We start from the raw sequence: 23,594 nt of genomic DNA on the forward strand, positions 1-23,594 counted from the left end.
TAGCAGTCCAAAATGTTGATGATTGTGACGGTAAACAATGAATACAGCATTGTGTGTGGATGTGCACTGTGTGTGTGTGGATGGCACACATTGCCTGACACAGTTGAGGAGCATTAATGCCAGTCCTTACAGACAGTCTTTGAAAATGTCACAACATGTCTTTACAATGCTCCACTCTTTCCATCACCTTTGGGATTACAGTTAAATAACAAGCTGGTTATAGAGCTGTGCATGTTTGAAAATGTAAAACTCATCTGCCGGTTTTAGATGGTTGGTGCCTCTGACTTGCCCGATTTTGAATGTTGTTTTTCTCAGGCTGAAAAAAGGCTGGAGCTGGTGAAAACTGTCACTCATAATATGCACAAGAAGGTGTTTGCCTATCTGCAAGGCCAAGCGGATTATGAGAAGCGAATGGTGAGTAATGGCCAACATCGTAAGAAGCATATATATGTATATACAGTATATGTATACATATATTTTGTTGCGGACCCAGGGTCGGGGCGAGAAGACCACGGGGTGGGGGGGGGGGGGAAGCTACCTCAGGTTCCCACCAGACTCTCCGGAATCGCAGGCCGTCGCACACGAATAACTTTGTGATGCGGCAGGTCGCTAATCGACCGTCAATGCCAATAACTTGACCACGTGACTTAGGGTCCTCCATTTAATAAATTCCGTTTACCTAATGATCACTTGATCTAATTGCTAGGGGCACGCCCTCGGTACGCCTTGTTCAAACCGGATCAGATGCAGCCGAGCGTAACTGGCCAAGCATGGCTAGAAAAACGGATTGTTGGGGGATAACGTCCCAGCTAGGCTCGGATACGAACCATGCTGGACCAATGAAGGAAAAGATGAAAACGAGCTGGGAACATTTCTACACAAAGCATTTATTTACAATTAAGTGAGGAAAGGTATGTGGCACAGTAAATTGGTTTATTATTATATACAGCAGGGATAGCAAGGAATTTGCAGAGTGTGACCAAAGGCAAGCAATTTACAAAAGCAGACAGAGAAGACTTATCCCGTTGGAAATTCTACAATCTTCACTTATGCTATGACAGATGCCATCACAAACACACAAACCTGAGGAAGATTAGATAGCCAGAAAGAAAGAGAGTACATGAGGACTAACGGCCTCGCAATACCTGTCGGGGTCGGCCAACCAACGCAACCCAGTACACTTGGGGGAGATAGGAGGGGGAAATACTGGTGTCTAAGGTGTGGTGTGGTGAAATATGGGGGGTGCGTTGTCATGCCAGAGGAAACTGATTGCGAATCAGTGGGATGCTCTTTTGTGCGTCCAAAGGGGACGAGATAGAGGGGTGGAAAGAGAGAGAGAGGAGAGGAGATGTGTGAGGCAAAAGATCCCAAGCCTAGTCATACAGAGGTCTGCGAGTGTAGCGTGTACCCCCTTGGGACGCTCCACTTGAGCATTCCCACCTCAAGAGTCAGCACGTTCTCTCCTGCTTAGTCATTTTGCCGGGGCTCACGGAAACGTGTGCTCCGCACTGGTCCCAGAGGAACGTCTGTCGCACACCAACCACGAGTGTAGATCCAGTGACGGGCAGACACTGGGGAGCAGTGAAGAGGGCGGCGAAGGAGAGGGCGAGGCAGACAGGCGAAAAAGAGAGCAGACGGCTCCACGATCTGCCTTTTTTTATAAACTCTGGGCGAAGGGTTACGTGACGACCCGAAGCTACCCGAATCCTGCTTCTCTGTTGGATCATGGCGGTCCTAACCACGTCTTGCCAGATTCCTGGGGCCGGAAGCAGTCTCGTTCTTACATCCGGCGCGACATGGCCCGGAGCTCCGTACCGAACTCCTGGAGCTCTTCCCCCGACCTCCCCCTCCCCACCCCCACTGCCTTCGCCGCCCATCCTGCCGTGTTCTGGTGACTGGACAAGGGTCGTATCAATCCCGCGTGCCCATTCAAGGCACCCCCCGGCAAGATGCCGTTGGTGCTGGTAATGTTCTTTGCTTGTCCCCGCATCACGCGGTCCGAATACCTTGAGCCGTGCAGCAAGCCTCTGTTTAGTTGCAAATTATATTGATACAGCGGTACGAGGAAGCGTGGGAATATTTTTCCCGTGTGCGGGAGGTGTTGGTGGTTGAGGTAGTGAGTATTTGGTGAGCGAGGGGTGAGCAAGGTGAGATGCCATTGGAAATTGGCGCTTTGATTTAAATGAAAGGGCACGCCATGCGCGTGCTATACAGTATCTATTGTGAATCTTTCACAGGAGGCTGTGCTGGTGTTTGTTATTCATTCCATGTGTGTTTGCTTGCTTGCTTGATTTGATTTGTACCCTGGCTAAAATTAAAGGGTTGGAATGGAAATCTGAATTTAAGATAGAGATATAATGAGACCTAGCTATAAGACCCACGCAACGCACTTCGTCCGGTTCACCCATTAGACATGAGCGGAAGGTCTGACTGCATGAAGACGAACAAAATAACTTCCTGAGGATCACTATGTTGGGTGCCATTGCCTTTGAGGCATGCGGTTTTGCAGAACCACAACGATATATATATTGTTACGGCTGTGGAAATTCGCATTACACCATAAAGGGCCCTCAGGTGAGATATCTTCATAGGTACATGTGTAGTTAGCCCAAACCCGTTGCATAGAGGGAATTTATGTGATTCATCCGGGCTGCGACACTTTGAGTTAGCCATTTTTTCTTTTCTGTCGTTATTTTGAACCAACCAAGCCATCACACAACAACCACCTTAACCACCACGCCAGCCATCGTCACAAACTACAACCACGCTCCAACCCACAAACAACAACCACAACGCCAACCCTCACCACAGAAGACCCTCCACCACCTTCGCCTTTACCTTCACAAATTCATCCCACATCATCGCTTCTACGGCCATTCCCGCACCACCTGTGAACACTGAACATCGGGCTGTCTCGGGCCCATTCGGCGATTGGTGCCAAACGCACCGAGCCACGAGCGCGAATGGCGGCCTTTCCGAGGGGAAAATTCGGATCAGAAACGCTTCACGCCCACTTCTCCTCCATCCAATTGGCGAGCGCGGGGCGGTTTGGCCTCGCCTCCAAGCGTGTGTCTGTGAAGTCCGTATATGCAAATTTTAGGATAAGGAGAGGTTCACGCCCATTTTTGCCCGACCAATGGCTGACCAGGGGGGCGGCGTGGCCCCGCCTCCAATCGCGTTCTGATCCTAAAATTTGCATATTGGCTGCTCCTGCCGCCTATAAAAAGGCGAGCGCAAGGCGAATGCGAAAGAGTTGGGTTTTGGAGTTGCTTGGAGAGTGTCGTCGAGAGGTTGCTCTTGGGGGACAAGGAGCGTTGCGTTGGCGGAGTGGAGTCGAGTGCGCGCGGTGGAACTGCAAGCAAGGGAGCTCGGGTCCGAGGCAAGAAGGACGGCGGTCGGCGACGAGGTTGCGGTGTGGGGGATCGCTCGTCTCGTCGCGGGACCCAAGCCAGCCAGCCACTCCCCTCCCCCAGGGCATCAACAATTCCCCCTTTCCCCCACGCTGAGATAGTGCAAAAGGGGGCCCCGTTCCCACCCCACCCCAAACGTGCCAACGGAACCCGCCAAGGGGCACAGAGGCGCGGCCACATTTGCGGCTTGCCCGCCAACGCGTCACGAGGACGCGGGTAAGACCTCCCCGGTCTCGCGGACCTGGCCGCTCCTCCAGGTCACGCGCACATTTGGCCTACGGGCCTGTCTGCCTCCTTGTCTGTGAGGGTGGCTTCTTTCCTTTGCTTTTGTGTAAATGTGTGTTGGCGCCGTCTGTGAAGTAAAACTGTAAAAGTGTTGCCGTGTGTGCGCGTAGTCGGTTTTAGCTCTTACATTTGCTTTATGTGCATTTTGATTCTGTATGGCTGTATATATGTGCTTTCCGTGTGCCGGGAAATAAAATGTTTGCTTGTTGAACTGTGCCCGTTTCGCTTTGTCTTTTCTCTATTGACCCTCCATCTTGCTTCACGTAAGGGGTTCGTAGTGGGTGCAATATCCCGGTAATTAATCTGAACCATCCAGGTCGACGATAACACCGCTCGGTTATCCCGATAGTACGGAACGGGCTGCCCAAACGGCTCGTGTCCGGAGTCTACCTGCGGCGAGGTACGATCGCCCGGTTTACCATCCGCGTGGGTACTTAGGTAGGTCGAGTTTGGTGAACAACCCTGTCCTACGTGGGTGGCCAATTGGCACGATTGTAGTGAGGTCGAAAGGCCCACCCATGACTAGCTCCCGGCGTTGTTCCGAGAGGGTCACGACAGAATTGTCCGTCCGGTGGGTGACGTGCCGCGATTGGAGTTACGCGGCCGTTCGCACGCCGGCGGCACAAATTCGCAACAATATATATATATATATATATATATATATATATATATATATATATATATATATATATATATATATATATATATATATATATATATATATATATATATATATATATATATACGCACACATACAAGGTGTTCGTAAAGTCCTTAAGTGGTTTTAAATATTTTTTTAACTAAACCCATTTTGGATAGAATGATGCTGTTTTGTGCATATTATGGAGTACATAATGGAGTTTTATTATATGAGTTACACAATGGAGTTTCATTCATTAAATGAATTACACAATAACGTTTTATAAAACTTCAATGTGGCTTCCTTTTGTGGCCCTCAGCACATCCAACCGACGATCAATTTCTTGCTATGCTGTTGGAATGCCATGCATGCACCAATAGAATCTGCAACAGAATAAAATGTGTTACTTATACTGTATAATGCAAATAACCTCATCATTCTATCCCTAATGGGTTTAGTTAAATTAATATTTTAAACCACTCAAGGACTTTACGAACACCCTGTATATACACACATCTACCCAGATGTACTGTGTGCTGTATATGTACCTCTACCTTGTAGTAACGATCGACTGCACATCCGGATCAGGACACTAACTGTACTGTACAGCTTGGTAAGTGCATGGCTTAAGCACTCAAGCACTCCAACAGAACGCGTGGCTTGGCAAGCGATTACCAATTGCCGTCGATAGAACTATGCACCTGGAAACGCCCACGCAATGTCCAAATTGGACAAATCAACCCTTTGTTGGGGAATTGGAGCTGCTGATGTTTTCAAATCTGAACAGGCATTTGATAACATGAGTGAAGGAAGTGGAAAAAAACCCCAAACTTTTCATTAAGAAATTGTTGCGGCCTGTTCTAAGTCAGAGGATGGTTGAGCAGGCCAAAAAACATGGCGGCTTCAGACCCCCAGCGAGGTTACCCAGGAAAAGCCTTAAAACCCCAGAGAGTGAGGTGGCCGAGGATCGCCTGATGAAGGATATCATTAAATAAGGCCGTTAATTATCTTGAAAAGGGGTTGTTTTAATGAACCCAAACACCCAATTTTCACTCTTGCACTTCCTTGGAGTTTTCTTAGTATGCATGCAAAGTTTCAGACTGCTAGGTTTTATAGTTTTGGAGTTATGGAGGAGATACACACACTCTGACCCACGCACACTCTGACCCACATACGCACGCACGCACACTCACACTGACACACATTGCCTTTCACTAGTATAGGTATGTATGTATATATATATATATATATATATATATATATATATATATATATATATATATATATATATATATATATATATATATATATATATATATATATATATATATATACACACACACACACACATTTGTTGGTCACAAGACTGACAGAGGTGCTCTTTTTGTTTTCCTCTTATTCTTCCCTGATTGTTATTTCGAAGCCCCTCTTCTTTGGACTCATTCTATCAAAAGTTGCTTTCATTCATTTATTTTCATTGGTTTTTTTTTGCATTTGATTTTTCACTTTATCTTCTTCTTTTTTTCTTTTTTTTTTAACCTTCGTAATTATTTGGTCAACTGACCGATCATTGATTTTATTAATGTGTGTGTTTGTTCATCACATCTCAAACTGTCCCCAATCCAACATCACTTCTTTTTCTCCCTCTAACCTCCTGTTTTGTATCGTCCTTTACCCCCTCTTGCCTCAATTCAGCGAAAGCAGCCACAGCTGGCTATTGGGCAATCCTTACAGGAAGGTTCAATGATGATCAACGATGATTCTTTGTTCCGGTGAGTATCTCCACGGCTCAGTGCAATTTCAGGGCTAACGTTTAATCAACCGCAGAAGTTGTTTTTATTTGCACAAGTACATCATCGGACATACAAAGGCATGAAGCATTCAGGCCAGGTCATCCATTATTACCTCGCATGCGTGAAGCGAAAAGCTGGGTTAAGCAATTGGTTCACTTTGTCCGTCTGTCTGTCTGTCTGTCTGTCTCCATCTACAAATGTCAGTTTTTGGTCGAGGAAAAACTTCATTTCAATTGAATACAAATCTGAAAACAAACCTGAAGTTTAGCAGTGTCTGAACATTAATCAGAAAACAAACCTGTTAGCCTGAGAGCTGGTCAGAGTTTAATCATAAACTCACACCCAAAAGATTTGATGCTCTTAATCGTGTTACATTACCTTGACATCCACTAAAACCCATTTTTTGAGTTGTGCATTTCTGGTGTTTGGAAGTGGCAGACCCCTTCAAGACCTTAAAACCCTTTTTCGGAAATATTTGTGCCCAAGGCTGATCATTATTTATGACATATAAATTGGACACTGAATACAAAACACGTGTAAGAAATGAAAATCGTCAGCATTTGCATATTAGGACCCTTATAAGTGTCCATGAAGGGTCTTTATCAGAAATTTGTGCCGACAACGTAAGAAACTTTCTGACCCGTTACTTTCGGATAAGAAGGTCTCTTAGGCTCGAAGGGGTCTGAAACGGGTCTTGAAAAAAAAAATTAATCCAAATGCCGAGCCCAAGCAAATTTCCACTTCAAATACATTGCATGATATAAACCTCCCACCCAAATTTTATCAGGATCGCATCAAAACCCACGGAGCTATGCTCGGGACAGACAGACAGACAGACAGACAGACACACATATAACGAATATAGTGGTCACTTACTGACTCGTGAACCAATAAAACACTCGTTCAGTCTTAAAATATACAAGAGGCCTCTATAAACATACTAAGCGTATGTGAAGCGAAAAATATGGGTGCGATTTCTGAGCGGTTGGATGGAAAGGCATGGCCTAGCTGAAAGGTGGTGCTTGTGACGTTTTCCGAGCGGTGGGAAGGTGTGGCCTGCAGAATTGGTGGCGCTTATGACCCACCCACCCACAGACATGAACAGCTCGATGCAGTATATAAGATATGATTTGTCGGGTGTGATAAAATAAATATTTCTCCACAAGCGAATAACCTACCAATACTGGATTTTGCAGTTATGATCCACTACCCTTGCTGTATATATTTTATTTGACAATGACGTCATCCGTCACATGGTTTGGCATCCACATTGGTTTCATGAAAAATAAATAATTATATTTCGGAAACCACTGTAGAGATTAATTCGAAATTTTGCAGTTATGATCCACTACACTTGCTCCATGTAATGTGATGTAGTTCACTTTGATGTGGTAAGCGGTTTCGGAGAAAATGGTGTTTAAAGTTTCGGTTTTCAAACTAACATGGCTGCCAAACCATGTGACCTTTGGCACTGGAAATTTACACACTGCCCATGATTGAGTAGATGATCACGTGTGTGAAGTTTTGTCTTGATCGGATAAGGTTTGTTTTTCTATCCAATATGGCTGCCACACAAAGTGACCTATGGTGTCATCATTTTCACAGTGCATGCAGCAATAGTGGTAGATATTTGCCAACTTTCACTTCAACTGGATAAGTGGTTCCAGAGATAACATTAATCTTTTTCTTCAATCCAATATGACCGCCGAACCACGTGACCTATCAATTATTCTTTATCACCCTGTATCCCCAAGTCATGAGGAATGTGTGTGAAGTTTCCCCTCAACCTGTTCAGCCGTTCTGGAGAACATTAAAAAAAAGTTTTTATAGTAAATCCAAGATGGCTGCCAGACCATGTGACATATGATGTCATGGCTGTCAAACTTTATTTGGCATGTCCAGTCATTTCTTTTTTGTGCGGCTTCACTTCGATCTCTAAAGCGGTTCTGGAGAATAATTTTTTCTTTTTTTTGAAAAAAAAGCAATATGGCTGCCAAAGGACGTAATGGATAATGTCGTACATTTAAGCGTTTCATAGGCATTGGGGCACAGATTATGGGTATGAAGTTTCAGATTTTTAGGACAAGGTTTGTTTACGCATTTATTTACGTTTACAATGTCATCATTGCAAGATCCTTATTCCCCATTGGGAGTAGAAAGTCATGGGTCAAGATTCAAATTTTTCCGATCAGCGGTTTCAGAGATATCATTTAATTTTTTTCAGTTCATCCAAAATGGCTGCTATACCACGTGACCTATGATGTCACACATATCACATAAAAATTCTATGACAAAAGACACACACAATGGTAAAAATTTGTGTCAAGAAATTGCAACACAAGAACGTGTACATGCCGCAAAAATGGGCTCCATTGCACTCCATGTGTGCATGAGGATTGGGGATAAATCGGAAATCATTCACCATCTCCTCAAGCTTGTTCCAGAGAGCAGTAGTGTAAAGTCCTGTGAAATGAGTATGCAGTACATCATTGATGGTGGTAGCCTGCTTCATAAATTCTCATGGCCTAAAAATGCCAGCTACTCAGAGATCTGTGAAATGTACGTCCGACACATCAAGCAATCATACCGTTATGCTTTGGTTGTGTTTGATTGGTATCATGGATCTAGCACAAAGGATGAAGCACATTGTCGCAGGATGGGGAATGATATAGGTGCTACAGTTTTGGTTTCACCAGAAGTGCATGTAACCATGACCAAGAAGAGCTTTCTTGCCAATCCTTCCAACAAGCAAGCATTCATCAATCTACTTCCAGAGCAAATGACCAAAGCGGATATTGCCGTTGAACATGCAACAGGTGATGCTGACTACAAGATATGTATGTCAGCATGTCTTCACGCCAAAGAGAAGCCAACAGCTGTCGTCACCGAGGATTCTGATGTGTTCCAGCTGCTAACGCATCATGCCAATATTGCTGACAAAGACTTGTACATGGTGACGTCCAAACAAACAGTGTGTGTGACAACTTTGGCAAAGAAGCTTGACCCATTACTCTCTGGTGCCCTGCTCTTTCTGCACGCTTTCAGTGGGTGTGACACTACGTCTAGACCTTATGGGATTGGCAAAGTTTCAGTACTCAAGAGATATGCAAAACTAGAGCGGTGTAGTTCAATATTCATGTCTCCATCTTCATCTAAAGCAAAAATAGAGAGCTCGAGAAGATGCCTTGTTAATCATCTATGGCTGCACAACATCTCTGACCCTTGACTCGGCAAGAGTGGACAAGTTTCAGCAGAAAGTGGCTACTGCCACGCAGTATGTGTCGCCAGAGAAGCTCCCACCAACATCTGATGCAGCCATTTTCCATAGTCATCGCGCATACCATCAGGTTCAGGAATGGTGTGGTAATGATCTTCCTGCAGAAGAATGGGGCTGGACGACTTCTCCTTCTGGCTTATATCCCGTCAAAATGTCTCAGCCGCCGGCACCTGATGGACTACTTAACAAAATGCGATGCAATTGTGCTGGAAATTGCAACACAAGAACGTGTACATGCGGCAAAAATGGGCTCCATTGCACTCCATCTTGTGGTCAATGCAAGGGCATTACCTGTTTGAATGGTCCACCTGTGTACATTGAATAAAATGAGGTGGAAAACGATGATGATGAAACGGGACTATCCTTAAATTAAGGTGTGTTTACTATATATGTATATAATGTCTATGAAATAATCAAATATTCTTCTTCCTCTTTCGGCTTGCTCCCGTAAGGGGTCGCCACAGCGGATCAACCGTCTCCATTTCGCTCTATCCTCCACATCTTCCATTGACACTCCAACCACCCGCATGTCCGCCCTCACCGCATCCATGAACCTCTTCTTTGGCCTTCCTCTTCTCCTCCTGCCTGGCAGCTCCATCTTCAACATCCTTCTCCCAATATACTCCATTTCCCTCCTGTGCACATGTCCAAACCATCTCAATCTTGCCTCTTTCACTTTGTCTCCAAACCGTCCTACCTGCGCTGTCCCTCTAATATACTCATTTCTTATCCTGTCCATCCTCGTCACTCCCAACGAGAATCGCAGCATCTTTAACTCTGCCACCTCCAGCTCTGCTTCCTGTCTTATTGTTCGTGCCACCGCCTCCAAACCATACAACATAGCTGGTCTCACTACCGTCTTATATACTTTTCCCTTCACTCTTGCAGCTACCCTTCTGTCACAAATCACTCCTGCAACTCTTCTCCACCCACTCCATCCTGCCTGCACTCTCTTTTTCACTTCTCTCCCACACTCTCCGTTACTTTGGACAGTTGATCCCAAGTATTTAAACCAATCCACCTTCCCCACCTCAACTCCTTACAACCGCACCATACCACCACCCTCCCTCTCATTTACGCACATGTACTCCGTCTTACTCCTACTGACTATCATTCCCCTTCTCTCCAGTGCATACCTCCACCACTAAAGGCTCGCTTTAGCCTGCTCCCTACTCTCCCTACAGATCATGATGTCATCCGCGAACATCATAGTCCATGGAGACTCCAGTCTGATCTCGTCCGTCAACCTGTCCATCACCATTGCAAACAGGAAAGGGCTCAGAGTCGATCCTTGGTGCAATCCCACTTTAACCTTAAACCGCTCCGTCATTCCTACCGCACACCTCACCGCTGTCACACTGTCCTCATACATATCCTGCACGATCCTCACATACTTCTCCACCACTCCCGACTTCCTCATACAATACCACAACTCCTCTCTTGGCACCCTATCATAAGCTTTCTCTAAATCCACAAACACACAATGTAACTCCTTCTGGCCTTCCCTATACTTCTCCATCAACATTCTCAAAGCAAACATTGCAGCAGTGGTGCTCTTTCCTGGCATAAACCCGTATTGCTGCTCACAGATCGTCACCTCTCCTCTCAACCTAGCTTCCACTACTCTTTCCCACAACTTCATGGTGTGGCTTAACAACTTTATCCCTCTGTAATTTCCACAGCTCTGCACATCACCCTTATTCTTGAAAATCGGAACCAGTACACTTAATCTCCACTCCTCCGGCATCCTCTCACTTTCCAAGACTTTATTAAACAATCTGGTTAACAACCCCACTGCCATCTCTCCGAAGCACTTCCATGCCTCCACTGGTATACCATCTGGGCCAACCGCCTTTCCACTTTTCATCTTCTTCATAGCAGTCCTTACTTCATCCTTACTGATCCACCCCACTTCCAGATTCACTATCTCCACCTCTTCCAACCTTCTCTCTCTCTCATTTTCTTCATTCATCAGCTCCTCAAAGTACTCCATCCACCTTCTCAACACACTCTCCTCGCTCATCAGCACATTCCCATTTGCGTCCTTTATCACCCTAACCTGCAGCACATCCTTCCCAGCTCGGTCCTTCTGTCTTGCCAATCGGTATAAATCCTTTTCCCCTTCTTTTGTATCCAACTTCTCATACAGCTCGTCATATGCCTTTTCCTTGGCCTTTTCCACCTCTCTTTTTGCCTTTCGCCGCCACTCCTTGTACTCCTGCCTACTTTCTTCATCTCTCTGACTATCCCACTTCTTTATCGCCAACCCCTTCTTCCTTATACTTTCCTGTACTTCCTCATTCCACCACCAAGTCTCCTTATCTTCCTTCCTCTGTCCAGATGTCAAACCAAGTACCTTCTTAGCTATCTCCCTCACAATTTCTGCTGTCCTTGCCCAATCATCCCACCCATCTTTACCACCATCCAACGCCTGTCTCACCTCCTCCCTAAATTTCACGCAACAGTCTTCCTCCTTCAGCTTCCACCATCTGGTCCTTGGTTCAGCCCTCGCTCTCTTCCTCAACCTCACCTCTAAATTCATCCTACAGACCACCAATCGATGCTGACGAGCTACACTCTTCCCTGCCACAACCTTACAGTCACTAATCTCTTTCAGGTTGCATCTCCTACTTAAGATGTAATCCACCTGTGTGCACTTTCCTCCACTCTTGTATGTCACCCTGTGTTCCTCCTTCTTCTTGAAATACGTATTTACCACTGCCATTTCCATTCTTTTTGCAAACTCTACCACCATTTGCCCTTCCACATTTCTCTTGTTGAGACCGTACCTCCCCATCACCTCCTCATCCTCTTTATTCCCTTCCCCAACATGTCCATTGAAATCTGCTCCAATCACCACTCTTTCATCCTTGGATACACTCTCCACCACTTCATCTAACTCACTCCAGAAATCTTCTTTATACTCCATCTCACACCCCATATGTGGGGCATATGCACTGATGACATTCATCATCACCCCTTCAATTTCCAACTTCACACTCATCACTCGGTCAGACACTCTCCTCACCTCCAATACCCTCTTGACATAATCTTCCTTCAGGATTACCCCGACACCATTTCTCCTCCCATCCACACCATGGTAGAACAGTTTGAAACCACCTCCAATGCTCCTCGCCTTACTCCCCATCCACTTGGTCTCTTGTACACACAGTATGTCCACCTTTCATCTCTCCATCATATCAGCCAACTCTCGCCCTTTGCCAGTCATCGTCCCAACATTCAGAGTTCCAATCTCACCTCCACACTTCTACCCTTCCCCCTCTACCACTGCCTCCGGACTCGCTTTCCCCATCTCCTTCTCCTCCTTCGCCCAGCAGTAGCACAATTTCCACTGGTACCCTGCTGACCACTGGTACCCTGCTGACCACTGGTACCCTGCTGACCACTGGTACCGGTGGCGGTCGTTGGTAACCCGGGCCTCGACCGATCCGGTATGGAAATTCATTTTGTTGAAAGCACAATGATTTGGCATAGGTTTTTACGCCGGATGCCCTTCCTGACGCAACCCTGGTCGCCTCTTACGACACACAGGGATATGGTACACCTATTCTAACCGGGGCATACACTGAGCCCAGTACAACTGGTACTCATTTCGCCGACCTCGGAAGGATGGCAGGCTGAGTCAACCCCCTGGTGTTTTCGACTTGGTATATATATATATATATATATATATATATATATATATATATATATATATATATATATATATATATATATATATATATATATATATATATATATATATATATATATATATAATCTTCTTCTTCTTCTTCTTCTTTCGGCTGCTCCCGTTCAGGGTCGCCACAGCGGATCATCCGTATGATCCGCATAGTGATTTGGCACATGTTTTACGCCGGATGCCCTTCCTGACGCAACCCTGTATTTGTATTTATAGTTAGGGTCCCCTACCTGTGTCTAATGGGAATTACATGTGTGTGCTGCGAGTTACTTTTTTAGTCAGGGTTTTTGCAATATGAATCGAGCCTCCAGCCAACCGAAACCATCACTCCTTCACTGCGCACATTGCGCCATTACACACGCGTGTCCAGCCACGTATGTGGGCGGAGATTTCCATCGCCTCAGATCGAGACTCCGCCCAGGAAGGCAAGGGCATGCCCCTTGTCCAATCACGCACAGAGGGCGACTTTCCTACGACACCCCGGCCAATGAGGGTTGAGATTGCCACAGAGGGCGGCTTTCCCACGACACCCCGGCCAATGAGGGTGGAGATTGCGAGAGAGAGCGACTTTCCCACGACACCCCGGCCAATGAGGGTGGAGGTCGCCTCAGATGGCGATTTTCTCACCCCGGACAAGAAAGGAATAAAAGGAACGCCAGGCTGGGGAGCGTTAGTCGTCTTGGGGGTCGCAGGTCTAAGTGATGGCTGGTTCGTCTGGTCCTGGGTCATCGTCGTCTCTGGTCTTCTCCTTGATCTTGGTTCGTTGGTGCATGGCTGGTTGAAGAGCACGGTCCCTGGTGCTTGGTGCGGTGACGAAGGTGTGGGTTTGAGTCCCCCCCGAACCAGCTCGTCTCGACCAGACCGCATGAGGCGGAAAGGTGCCCGACCGAATTATTACCCTCAGCTCGCCTTCCCTCCCGAGCTGAAGGGTAAAATAAAGGCCACAGCCACCATTTATTTTGGGTGTGTGCGTGTGTGTCTGTGGGTGCAGTCGATAATTAGCAATTGTTTAAGTGCCTTGTACATTGTAAATTACATTTCTGATAGTCGGTTTAACTCTGCTCTTTTTGTGCCCCCCCCCTGCCCCTTTACAAGTAAACCCCCAATTGTTCAATGTACCAGCTCGTTGTTGTGCTTTATATTATTGACCCAGCACGGTTTGTGCTTGAGAACCAGTAAGCTGATTGTGCTCTAAGTTGTCGTTTGGACCGATGGACTTTGGTAATTCCGCTCGGTTACACCGGACCGAGGTCGCTAGAGTGACCCGGTTCGACAGAGTCCGTCGAGGGTGTAACTTCCCCGGTAATTTGACGACGTGGGTACTTGGGTATATTGAAATTTGGCTATTAACCCTACCCCACGCCATCAGAGAATTGGCGCGCACGGTCCTTAAGTGACCCGTGACCTTTGGAGTTATCCAAGGGTTACGACCTTGCATTTCCAGGTGTTCGGTGGAGGCAACCCTACTGCTCCACCCAGCGGTCGCTCCTCGCCACCGACCCCCAGCCCACAAAAATATATAGGTATATATATATATTATATATATTATATATATATATGTATCTATATATTATATATTATATATATATATATATATATATATTGTTGTGGAAATGGCCCTTAGTGTGCTATTAAATATAGGATTAGGCCAGATCCCCCATTAAATGCATGTTTAGCCAGGTTGTTCGGTAAATGGACGTTACATGTTTGTCGGGAGGTGTAAGAGGCTGTTTATTGTTCGTACAGTGGTGATGTACCGAGAGGTTCTTCTTCTTCCTTCCCCTCTCCGGACGAGGCCCCGCCCAGTCTGATGAGAGGGAGTGGCCTCGAAAAGGAAGTGAAACTGAAGGGAGGAGTATCTCGGCTTTGTAAAGGGGCGTGCCCCAAAACGAAAGGGTGGTAAAACTGAGAGCGCCGAGTTGGGCAGTCGGATTCGAGGGGAGCGAGCGCCGGGAAGGCAACAGATAAACGACGAGTGTCGAGTCGGGTGATCGGCAGTAGGTGAAACTGCATGAGGGTTTTTGCGATTGGCTTTTCGTAAAGAGCGAGCCGAAAGAAAGGCAAGGAAGGGACTAAGTGAGGTCTGTCTACCATCGGCTGGGAGAGGATCTGCCTGAGGTCGAGTGTGCGATCGGCAATAGGAGGAACTGAACCTGAGGGTTAGTCGGCGATCTGCTGAGGGAGTAACTCGTGGTGCGTGTGGTTGGCGATCTGTAAGAGAGGAACGGCCTGAACCTGCGGGTCGAATCTGCCATCTGCCGAGGGAGTAACTGAGCCTGAGTGTCGAGTGAGGATTTCTGCTGTATAGAAACGACTAGTGGGAGGCTGCAATCTGCGTCAAGAGGAACTGGCTGCTGTGAGTCGGCGATCGACTTTATGAGTAGGTGATCGACAGGTTCAACCTGCGTCTAACCATGGAGCCTCTGTCCTTACGGCACGGCCTGACACGTCTCGACACGTCTTGTGGTCCCATCGATCCGCCTGCGGAGCCCAACATCCCGATTTGGCCTTGTCTGGTGAACAGGCCAGGCCTGAACTTGTACACTGGACCTCATGAGAAACCAGCTGAACCCCACCATCGATCTGACAGTCTTGTGCCGTCGACATTACGCGGGGTCAGAACGCGCTCAGGCTGCGTGCGCAAGCGGTGCCGGGAGACGAAAAAGGACGACGCCATTTTGCCACGCGGCGTGTTTGAGCTTGGGGCTCGATTCCGTGGACATCTGCTTGTCACAAGCCGCATTCGGGCCTTTGACACTTTTCCTCTCGTCCATAAAACATCACCAAGTACTCTGTGTCTTGTCTGCATGCTGTTCATGTCTTGTCTGCATGTTGTTTAAGGTTTATCTCATTAGGGTCCCTTTCGAAACCCGGAATCGGTAGCTCCCTATTTCAGAACGGGTTATAGATTAATTATAACATTGTCGTGAATGCTTTGCTTGTGTTGTGTTCCCCCGATGTGTCCACAATAAATCTGGCTGATTTGTATGAAGTTGCCGCTTTGAATTAATTCTTGCCGCGCCGAGGAACGATCCGCTCGATTTTGATATAAAACCAAAATGGTTACAGACTGGCAGAATTCGCTCGGTTTCTGACAAAACCAGTCTGTAAAGCCGCTGTCACACCTTGACGATTTGGCCAGCGTATGCCGATTTATGAAAAATTTGTCTAAAACGCTGGCACACGTCGAATACGTTATGGGTACATTATACGTAAAGAGCACGCTGAAAAACACTGCCATACGTCGTAGTACGCTGGCTTTAAACGTTGTACTTTTGGGTTGTCCGCAAATTTTTGCATGCTTGAAATTTTACGACGTATACGGCGTATGACACACACCTTCCGCTACGCTGGCCATAAGTTGTAGGCACGTTATGCGATTGTTGACACACGTCGACACACGTTACTTGTAAGTTACTCATAAGTTGAAACACGTCGAGGTAATGTTTAGCGTACCCGAAACTTATTTCTAACCTATGAGTAACGTTTTGTAAGCACGCTACACGAACGTTGTTCACACTTCGCAACACGTTACTTGAAAGTTCCTCATACGTCGAAACACGTCAAAGTAATGTTGAGGGTACCCGTGACTTATTTATAACCTATGAGTAACGTGCTTGGGAATTATTTGTAAAGCATGTCCAACGCACAAATACGTATGTAGACGTATTTGACGTCTTCAGGACGACCACAGAACTTGCTGAACGTGTTTCTAACTTACAGATACCATATAATGGCGTATTGGCAGCAATTAGGGGAATTGGTATATAAAAAGGGGCTTCGCAGGAGGAACCCATCTTTTTTTTAGACTTCGTGGTGAGTACATGTCCACGTCATTCCGAGAGATGGATGATACGGCATGGCTGAGACGACAATACCTACCTGTCCCCCAACATCAAAATGACCTCATCAAGTTGACACTGCACCAGTTGCGTGCCAATAGAGCCGGGAGAAGATAAGAAGACGTGAACGGAGGAGAAGGAACTGGGTCAGACCATGGATCGGGAGGCGACGCCATTACGGCATATATGACCAGCTCATGGTGGAACTCTGGAACGAGGACCATGCATCCTTCATCAACTTCCTGCGAATGCCCCCAGCGATGATCGATGAGCTGCTAGCCAGAGTGGGTCCAAGGATAACCAAGCAGTACACCTTCTACAGGGATCCGCTTGAGCCTGGCATGAGGCTGGCACTGAGCCTGCTGCTGTTGGTGCCGTGACTGCAGTGCTGTGGAAGCGATTTAACTCGTTCAATGAAAACGATTTCAATTGCCGAGCACCAGCGTCCAAAAACAATAAGCGAGTGACAGGCATTTATTAAAAGTGAAGTTGCAGCCTATGAATAGAAAACCTCACGTAATCGTCGATGATACACTGCCACGCTATGCATACGTTAGACTATCGTTGGGCATAGGTTGTGGACGCCTAAAACATGCGAATCAATCGTTGGTATAACTTATCTATAAGTTATCGAAGCGTTCTGTGTTCATTACTCGTACATTATGCATTTGTCCAAGTCGTTTTGAATAGTTTAAAAACTGAAACAAAAAAAGAGTTCATCGTGGGAATGAGAAAAAACAAATTAGCCGAAAAGAACATCGAACAATGGTGCAAAGTAGTCTCCTATTCGTGGACGCAACAAGGATCCATCATCACCCACACCCTCCCCATCACGCTCACCGTTTACCAATACCAATACTGCTACTGCTACCGCTACCGCTACCGCTGCTGCTGCTGTTGCTGACATGCTCACCTAATACTACCATTACTGATACTACTGACATTGACATCGACTCAACATGGAGTCTGGAACACTGACGGGTTCCTCTTTGAAGCCCATTTGTATATACCAATTCCCCTAAACGCTGCCAAATCGCCATTATACGGTAGATGTAAGTTGGAAACACGTTCAGTAAGTTATGTGGTCGTCCGGAAGACGTCAATCAAATTTGTCTACATACGACAATGTGCGTTTGAGATACGTTACACATAGGTTCAAAGCACGCTACTCATAGGTTCAAAGCACGTTACTCAGAGGTTAAAAATTAAGTTTCGGGTATGCTAAACATTACCTCGACGTGTTTCGTCTTATGAGTAACTTACAAGTAACGTGTGTCCGACGTGTGACAACGATCGCGGAGCGTGCCGATAACTTATGCCGGCGTATGCGGAACTTGTGAGCCATACGTCGAGTACGTCGTAAAATTTTCAGCATGCTTGAAATTTCACGACGTTCTTGACGTACCACGGAATATGACAGCGTACTTCATTGTTTTTCAGCGTGCTCCTAGCGTATACACAACTTACCCATACCTTATTCGACATGTGCCAGCGTTTTAGACACATTTTTCATCGGTCGGCATAAGCTGGCTAAATCATCAAGGTGTGACTGCGATGTTGACACTTCCAATTTTCAGGCGGTTTTGATTTAAATCGGCGTGCGGCAGGTTTTTAACAGGCTATGCCACGAGTTCGTCGGCGATACGTGCAGCGCGCTATGCCTAAGTTAAACTATCGTTGGACATAGGTTGTGAACGCCGACAACAGGCTAAGCATTCGTTGGAATAAGTTATCTATAAGACAACGAAACGTTCTGTGCCCATTACTAATATGTTATGCATACGACCAACACGTTATGAATACGACCAAAACTTAAAAAAAAACTCAAACTTCAGCGTACGCCAACGTTTTACATACATTTTTATACGTTGCCATTGCTGGCTAAAATGTCAAGGTGTGACAGCGCCTTAACCGGGGTCTATTCCCCCAGCTGGCAAGGCACAGGTGTACTTTGGTATCGTGATCTGAGGCGCATAACCCGAGAATTGTGCCGAGCCAGCCGGCGTTATAACCCTGGAGACTGCGGTGATTGACATCAGTCGGCCGAATCCTTAACACTGGGTCAAGAGTCTGGTGCGAATCCCACCACCGCTGAATCGGAAACAATATATATATATATATATATATATATATATATATATATATATATATATATATCTATATATATATATATATATATATCTATATATATATATATATCTATATATATATATCTATATATATATATATATATATATATATATATATATAGATATATATATATATATATATATATATATATATATATATATATATATATATATATATATATATATATATATATATATATGAATATATGTATGTGTATATATTGTTACGGCTGTGCAAATTCGCAATACACCATAAATGGTCCTCAGGTGAGATATATCGATAAGTTCATGTGTAGTTAGTCCTCACCTGTTGTTTAGGGGGAATATGTGTGATTCATCCGGGCTGCGACGCTTTGAGTTAGCCATTTTTCTTTCTCTATCGTTATTTTGGACCATTAAGCGGCCAACAACTCAAACACCACCACCTTCGCCTCTACCTCCACAACTCCATCCCGCAAACATCGCTTCACCGCCATTCCCAAACGACGCCCGCCAACAACCAAACCACCACAGCGAACCCCCCACCACCTTCGCCTTTCTCCTTCCACAACCATCAACCACACCACCAGTCAACACCAAACGTCGTGCTGCCCAGGGCCCGTTCGGTAATTGATGCCGAACACGTCGAGCCACGGGTACAAATGGGTGCCTTTTTTGGAGAGGAAGACGGATCAGGAAGGCTTCACGCCCCTTTTTGCCTGACCAATGGCTGAACGTCAGGTGGCATGGCCCCGCCTCCGAACCCGCTGTGAATGCGTTCCCTTCCGGAGAGGAAAATGGATCAGGAAGGCTTCACGCCCCTTTTTGCCCGACCAATGGCTGAGCGTCGGGTGGCATGGCCCCGCCTCCAAGCGCGTTTTGATCCGCGAATCTGCATACAGGCTCCTCCCCCGGTCTATAAAAGACGCGAGCACGATGCAGCTCGGGTGCGTGTCTAGGAAGGAGTGTGAAGAAACGTGTCCAGAAAGGTGTCCAGCTTGTGTGTCCAGAAGGGGTGCAGAAAGTGGCGCTGGTCGGAAGTTGTGAAGTCTGACGCGTGTGTTTGCGGGGATCGGACAGCGAAGGGGACGGAGTTCGGAGTGGAGGTCGAGGGACGAGTCGCGGAGTGGAGCAGGGACGCAGAGGAGGGCTCAGAGGCGAGAGTTCGCCGGAGTCAGGTGCGGTCCCGGGACCCCGCTAGCGGGACGGAGCATCCGCCATTCCCCTCTCCCGACCCTGAGCATCAACAATTCCCCCCCCCCCATCCACGCTGAGATAGCGCCGGTAACCCCGTCCGTTCCCCAACCCAACCGTGGTGCCTGCGCGACGCACGCCTGGAGGAGCTCACCGACCATACCAGGGGCACGGAGTTAAGCGCGTTACGCAGACATTGCGGCTAGCCCGCCATCGCGCCACGAGGGCGTGGGTAAGACCCCTTCGGTCTCGTGGACCTGGCCGATCACCCAGGTCACACGCTCATTTGGTCCACGGACTTGTCTGCCTCCTTGCCTGTGAGGGTGTTTTCTTTGCTTTTTGTGTAAATGTATGTGTGGCACCAGTGTTGCGAGTAAACCTGTATAAGTGTGCTGTAAATAATTGCCTTTTATTCGGTTGGAGCTCTGCGCTACGTTTATTGTTTTAACTGTTATATTTTAACACACACACACACACACACACACACACACACACACACACACACACACACACACACACACACACACACACACACACACACACACACACACACACACACACACACACACACACACAACAAATTGAATCCCTTCACAAAAGCAGGTGGTTGAACAAAATAGGCCTAATTGGCACGGCAACAATGAGCCATTTGAGAAGGCCAAGGCACACTGAGTCATGAATGTGCAAATATGACCATAAATCACCTGCCATAAGAGAGTGAATCATCTTATTATCCCTACATGTATAAATGGATGGTCAGACTACTTGGAGGTTTCCAGGCAGGTTGTGAGTGAATTGGAACCAAATCTTGGCAGCACGTGGAAGCACAGATTTGTTTAGCAATACAGATCATGACTCGTGATTGATTGTGTTGTTTTTCTTAACTGTAAACCTCCACCTAGTGTTGGTTTAGTGGTTAGGGTGGCTGGCTTGTGGTCTTAGGGTCCTGGGTTTGAGCCCCGTTGGCCTCTGAATTAACACCAAGTGCGGTTGACTCAGCCTATCATCCTTCCGAGGTCGGCAAAATGAGTGCCTTGTACTGGTGGAGAGCAGACCAGAACTGTAAACCTCCATTCAATGTACACATACTCGTAAACATGGAAAATGAAAAATCGATTGTTGAGTGCATGTCGATTTCCTGTTGAATGTTTGTTTTTGTTTTTGAATCCGAGAATGCCCATCAGGCTTTGGCAGATTGGTCGGAGATTCGATCAATGAGACGAGGTTGAAGTGTGGAGAACAATTTCCAGGGGGAGGGCATCGGCAGAGGATTTTCGAGGGTGTTGGTGGGAATTCAAAGACAGAGGGTGGAGTTGCGGTGGTGGTGCGTAGAGGGTGAAGATGGGCACAGGGGAGGGCATGGGGTGGGGGTGGGGAGAAGTTAAAGATGGAGTGGGTGACATTGCTGGGTTGAGCGAACTTTCCACAGAAATTACTGGGAAATTTGTTTTACTTTTTTTACTTTATACTGATAACAACTTTGATAAACCATTTTCCTTTTAATATACAACAATGTGAGGAGGTAATTCTTCTCCTAATCACATGCAGTAATACTTTTTTAAAGTTGGATTTTGGTTTCATTATAACCATCATGTGCCTCCATTGTTCTGATTACTCCCAAAATCTGGATTTCTTTATTCATCATAGTTCCAAGTACAACATCAGCAACCATGTCTGTATGCTGCTAATCTCGAGGGAACAGGAGCCGTGATGGTGATTTATCAAACGGCGTGCGATATCCGATCGATGAGGGATCTTGTCTGGCAAATTACTTGAACCGTTGCCCCCATTTCCTTCACTTAACTTTCCGTAATTTATTCTCCAGACCTATGGATTCGGCTGCGGTTGCAATTGCCTGTTCATAGTTGTCCTGCTCTATTATTGTGTTCCAGGCGGGTGCTGGATGTGTGTGGCGAGGCGGAGGGACGGCTCGCTGTGGAGTTGACGCTGCACGAGATGCAGGTCGAGCGTGAGGTTTTGGAGCCCCTGACCATGTTACTAGAGGTGGGCACTACCTCGAGTCCAATTCTTTCCTCATGATCATGAGGATCGTGTTGGTCATTTCCATTTAGAGAAATTGTGTTTCGTTGACGTCATCCTCTTGGCTCATTTTGCTTCCCCTGCGGTTGAACTCGCCAGGCATATCTTGCAATCCTTGAGTACAGGTACATCAGGTACATCAGGTACCGGTATGTAATATACTCATTGTTGAGTATTCATTGTGTTTGTAGTGAAACATAATGTGTATCGTGGCGATTTCAATGCAGATCGTTTCCACTTCATATTTCTTGTTTGCCGTTTATTCGCTTGTTTGTTACCTCCGCCACCAAAGGTGAAGGAGGTTATGTTTTCACTCCTCTCTGTCTGTCTGTTTGTTTGTTTGTCTGTGTGCAAGATATCTCAAAAAGTTGTTGATGGATCCGGATGAAATTTGGTGTGCATGTTGCGTGTGTGACAAGGACTAACTGGTTCGATTTTGGTGAAGATCCGATTCTGGATCTGGATATGAGAATTATTTAATTTTTCAAGTGATTCTTCACAATTGAGAGAGAGAGGGCCAAAAACGAAATATAGAATGACGTTCCAAAAATGTATTGGGCCGATATGTTCTCGTGGATCAGGCATTGCGTGGCAGAAGTATGCGCCTTCCTGAGTGCCCTTCTAGTTTGTCTGTCTCTGTTTGTTTGTCTGTGTGCAGGATATCTCAAAAAGTTGTGGACACATCCGGATGAAACTTGGTGGACATGTTGGGTGTGTGACCACGACGAATTGATTCGATTTTGGTGAAGATCCGAATCCGGATCTGAATACGAGAATTATTTAAGTTTTTAAAGTGATTCTTCATCGTCGAGAGATCGGGCCCAAAACGATTATATAACATGTTATTTTAAAAATTTATTGGGCCCGATACGTTCTCGTGGATCAGGCATTGCGTGGCAGAGGTATGCGCTCTACCGAGTGCCCTTCTAGTTTACTTATTTATTGTGATGTCTCAGGCTCTTGGTGGCACTTGTACATCTACTGTATCTATCTATAATTCCAGCAATCTGTGTGTGTGTGTGTGTGTGTGTGTGTGTGTGTGTGTGTGTGTGTGTGTGTGTGTGTGTGTGTGTGTGTGTGTGTGTGTGTGTGTGTGTGTGTGTGTGTGTGTGTGAGAGACCGCTGTTTCTCGACAACCGCTGGTCCGATTTAATTGAAACTTGCCAGGTATATTGCTGGGGACCTGAGGATGTGCCTTTTCAAGGTTTGATATTAATCGGACAAGTGCTTCCCAAGTTATGGCCATTTATTTACCAAACCAATGACAAGACACGTTGTTGCGTGGGCATGGCCGATGGGGAA

The 23,594-nt window shown here is 46.3% G+C and overlaps 1 protein-coding gene across 7 annotated transcripts in view; it reads left to right on the top strand.

Annotated features, from left to right (window-relative positions):
• LOC147022459 (rho GTPase-activating protein 44-like) overlaps positions 1 to 23,594 on the top strand; it is a 151,578-nt gene that overhangs the window by 48,214 nt on the left and 79,770 nt on the right. For all 7 annotated transcript variants that reach the window (XM_085893364.1, XM_085893359.1, XM_085893365.1 and 4 more), the window contains 3 exons: positions 316 to 414; positions 6,031 to 6,107; positions 22,145 to 22,256. In XM_085893364.1, coding sequence (XP_085749490.1) covers positions 316 to 414; positions 6,031 to 6,107; positions 22,145 to 22,256 — 288 coding nt within the window. The remainder of the gene's footprint in view (positions 1 to 315; positions 415 to 6,030; positions 6,108 to 22,144; positions 22,257 to 23,594) is intronic.

Source organism: Eptatretus burgeri, chromosome 8 (assembly GCF_056783735.1).
Source record: "Eptatretus burgeri isolate ZD-2024b chromosome 8, Ebu_testis_v1, whole genome shotgun sequence".
Classification (NCBI taxonomy): domain Eukaryota; kingdom Metazoa; phylum Chordata; class Myxini; order Myxiniformes; family Myxinidae; genus Eptatretus; species Eptatretus burgeri.